Below are 3,448 nucleotides of genomic sequence, written 5' to 3'. Positions count from 1 at the left end.
CCCCGCGGTGCCTCCCTGAGCGCCTGCTCCCGGCTCACGCACCCCTCTGCGGGGCCGGAGGGCGGGGGTCCCTCTCCTTAGGCCGCTGCCGGGTCAGGCCAGCTCCAGACAGACCCTGCGGAAAACAACGCTGGTCGCTTGTCGGTGGGTTAAGGTCTTGGCCTTGTTATCTTGGCTCTATCGAAATCGCTTATTAAGCCATGAAACGTGCAGTGGGGCTTTGGTTACAGTGACGTTACGGAGCCTGTGCTGGTGCGGCTTGCTGTAAACTGGCAGAAACTCTGGCTGCCCAGGCTGGCTGTGAATGGGGGACACCCAGCCCGTGTCCAGCAGCGGGTCACCTGCCGCAGCTCCTGCCACCACCTCCACAGCAAGAGTCTGCGTGAGACACGGTTCCGCTCTTAAAATCTCCTCTAGCACCGTAGTACATCACAGCTCGCCATTGAGCATAAAATGATGTTGTTGGCGGATCATATCCCCATGTTGGGCTGTATCTAGAGAAGTGTGGCCAGCAGGTCGAGGGAGGTGATTCTGCCCCTCTACTCTGCTCTGGTGAGACCCCACCTGGAGTGCTGCATCCAGCTGTGGAACCCCCAATATCAGAAGGATATTGACCACTTGGAGCGAGTCCAGAGGAGACCACGAAGATGCTCAGAGGGCTGGAGGACCTCTGCTATGGTGAAAGGCTGCAAGAATTGGGCTTGTTCAGCCTGGAGAAGAGGAGGCTCCGAGGAGACCTCATTGCAGCGTTCCAGTATCTGAAGGGGGCCTACAAGGGTGCTGGGAGAGGACTTTTTACAAGGGCCTGTAGTGATAGGACAAGGGGTAACGGGTACAAATTGAAAACAGGGAGGGTTAGATTAGATATCAGGAAGAAATTCTTCACAGAGAGGGTGGTGAGGCACTGGAACAGGTTGCCCAGAGATGTTGTGGATGCCCCATCCCTGGCTGTCTTCAAGGCCAGGCTGGATGTGGCTTTGAGCAACCTGGTCTGGTGGAAGGTGTCCCTGCCCATGGCAGGGGGGGTGGAACTAGATGATCTTTAAGGTCCCTTCCCACCCAAACCATTCTGTGATTCTATGTATCCAGCAGTGATCTTGGAGCAGAGGTGTCTGGTTTGACGGTCCGTGCTGTCAAGGAAACAACCCTTGGCATTAGGATGCCGTGGGTAGCTGGTGTTTTAATTGGATGTGAAGAGGCCCTCTGCCCAGCTAAGCGTGGGTATTGCTGATGTCCCTGAGGAGGTTTTCTAAGGAATCAAAGGTGTAAGCAGAATGTGGTGGCTGTAAGACTATTTTTCAGAAGCTTTGTAGGAGTGATCTTGTGGTGAGATTCAAGTTAATGGAAGAAATGAAGCCTTCATTTTGACCTCTTCTTGCAGGCCGCAGAAGATGTTAATGTTACTTTTGAAGATCAACAGAAAATTAACAAATTTGCAAGAAATACTAGCAGGATCACAGAGCTGAAAGAAGAAATAGAAGTGAAAAAGGTATACTTGCTTCAAATACCACTTACTCTTCTTGCCCTGAATTAATTTTCAGCTGTAACACAGAAAATAGGGGCTGTGGATTACTGTAAGTAATGCCTTGGTTCTAATATGGGATTTCTGATACTTTGAAAATAGCCAGAGAATATTAAAGTGGAAAAAGAAGTAATGAGAAATAACTGTAACGAGAACTACTGTATTTGTGCATGCAGTTCTTACAACTTCTTGGTTGTCATACATGAAGCATTGTCTGTATATAATGGCTGTTGGTAGTCTTTAAATTTCCTGCCTGAGATCGTCAACACCTTGAAAGAAGAACATAATGAACAACTGCCTTACTGGCTCAAGCAAAAAATAAATATGAACAGAGATTGTCATTATGAGCGCCGAAGTTTTCTTTTGCTGGGCTGAAGAGGATACATCATCAAATTTTCTTTTTTAGTATTAATTAACTGTTCTTCAACCTGAGTCATTGCATTTCCAAAGAAGTTTCACTGAGGTTTTTAAAAAATGCTAATGCTGTCACAAAAAGTTTTCTATAATTACTTTGCCTGATAGGTATATTGTAAAAATGTTGCCTTTTTATGTTGATGTTCCATTAATGGCGTAAGGTGCTGGGACTCCAGGCAATCCTACTTTTGCAATAAAGTAATTAAAATTTCACTAATATCTGAGATGCTTTTACACAGAATATTTTTTAATTTCGCTAGAGAACAGAAAAAAAATGGCTAATGTTATTGTCTTGTCTTGATAGTTAATTATTAATTATCTGCCATTAATAATATATAATAAGTATTGACCACTATTTTCTATAGGTACAGCTCCATTGATTTTAATATTTATGCTTAATTATCGCTCTGGAACTGTTCTGTAACCTCATACAAAGTGACCACCTTTCTTATGTCTTGATAAATAGAAACAACTTCAGAATTTGGAAGATGCTTGTGATGACCTCATGATGCTTGATGATGGTGATTCACTTCTGATACCCTACCAAATTGGAGATGTCTTCATTAGTCATTCCCAAGAAGAAACACAAGAGATGCTGGAGGAGGCAAAGGTTTGTCTGGGCAAAAGGGAGCTCCTTTACTGTACTGGCTGTTGTAGTGTGATGAGTGTTCGGTGGGATGACCTGCTCACCCTTTGAACCTTTTACTTTCTAAAGTTCATGTTTGGTTTATGAATAAGTCTTCCAGCCTGACTTGGCAAAGGAGTACCTGTTTATGAGTTTCTGACAAACATGACTTTGTTGTTTTGCATAACTATATGATTTTTTTTTTCTTTTTTCAGAAAAGTTTACAAGAAGAAATTGAAGCATTAGAAACCCGAGTGGAATCAATTCAGAGGGTGTTATCCGACCTGAAAGTTCAGCTCTATGCAAAGTTCGGAAATAACATAAATCTTGAGGCTGAGGACAGTTAAAGGTGTTCTAAATATACGATACAAATTTTCCTTGTTTTAGTAAATGTTTTGATAACATGTTCCAATTACATTTAAAAAAATTCCGCCACTCTTTTTGTTACTTTCCTGTCTTGGGTTCCACCTATTTAATGAAAGCTTTCTTATTTTGGTTATTGCAGTTATTTATTTGTTCAGGAAAACATTAGCTTCATACTGTTGGTAAAGCATCAAGATTGGAATATTTGCATTGCTTATTAAAGTAATAAAGTCAGGCACATATTGTAGTTTCCTTGGTCTTATTTTCCACTCATGGAAAAAGCTTGAGATGAAAAATTCCGCATTTCTGTTGTTTTTATTTGCACTGTAATTGCTGTTTGATAAAGGTTTCTCTCTAATATATAGACTGTGATTCAGCTGTAATGCTATTTAGTTGGTTTTAGCAGGCCTCCTGGAATTATTAAATGTATCCTTTGTCTTAGATAGCATATGTACTGTTAGCTCAGTAGCAACAAGTTGACAGGGGAGAAAGGAGGGCTCTTTAAAGGTTGCTTTGGTATTGAA

The 3,448-nt window shown here is 42.3% G+C and overlaps 1 protein-coding gene across 1 annotated transcript; it reads left to right on the top strand.

Moving 5' to 3' along the window:
• Window positions 1-200: 200 nt before the first annotated feature.
• PFDN4 (prefoldin subunit 4) lies at window positions 201-3,209 on the top strand. Its single transcript, XM_010158621.1, has 4 exons — window positions 201-212; window positions 1,382-1,489; window positions 2,403-2,546; window positions 2,777-3,209. The coding sequence occupies exons 1-4, from the start codon at window positions 201-203 to the stop codon at window positions 2,906-2,908; spliced, it is 396 nt and encodes a 131-aa protein (XP_010156923.1). The 3' UTR covers window positions 2,909-3,209.
• The last annotated feature ends 239 nt before the right edge of the window (window positions 3,210-3,448 follow it).

This window comes from Eurypyga helias, unplaced genomic scaffold, assembly GCF_000690775.1.
Source record: "Eurypyga helias isolate BGI_N326 unplaced genomic scaffold, ASM69077v1 scaffold39499, whole genome shotgun sequence".
NCBI lineage: Eukaryota > Metazoa > Chordata > Aves > Eurypygiformes > Eurypygidae > Eurypyga > Eurypyga helias.
This window is presented reverse-complemented; position numbering and strand designations above follow the sequence as displayed.

Excerpts from the sequence above, each read along its gene's own strand:
- PFDN4 (XM_010158621.1), top strand. Across the intron at positions 1,490-2,402 it reads AAGAAATAGAAGTGAAAAAG|AAACAACTTCAGAATTTGGA; the intron begins GTATACTTGCTT and ends CTTGATAAATAG. Across the intron at positions 2,547-2,776 it reads AGATGCTGGAGGAGGCAAAG|AAAAGTTTACAAGAAGAAAT; the intron begins GTTTGTCTGGGC and ends TTCTTTTTTCAG.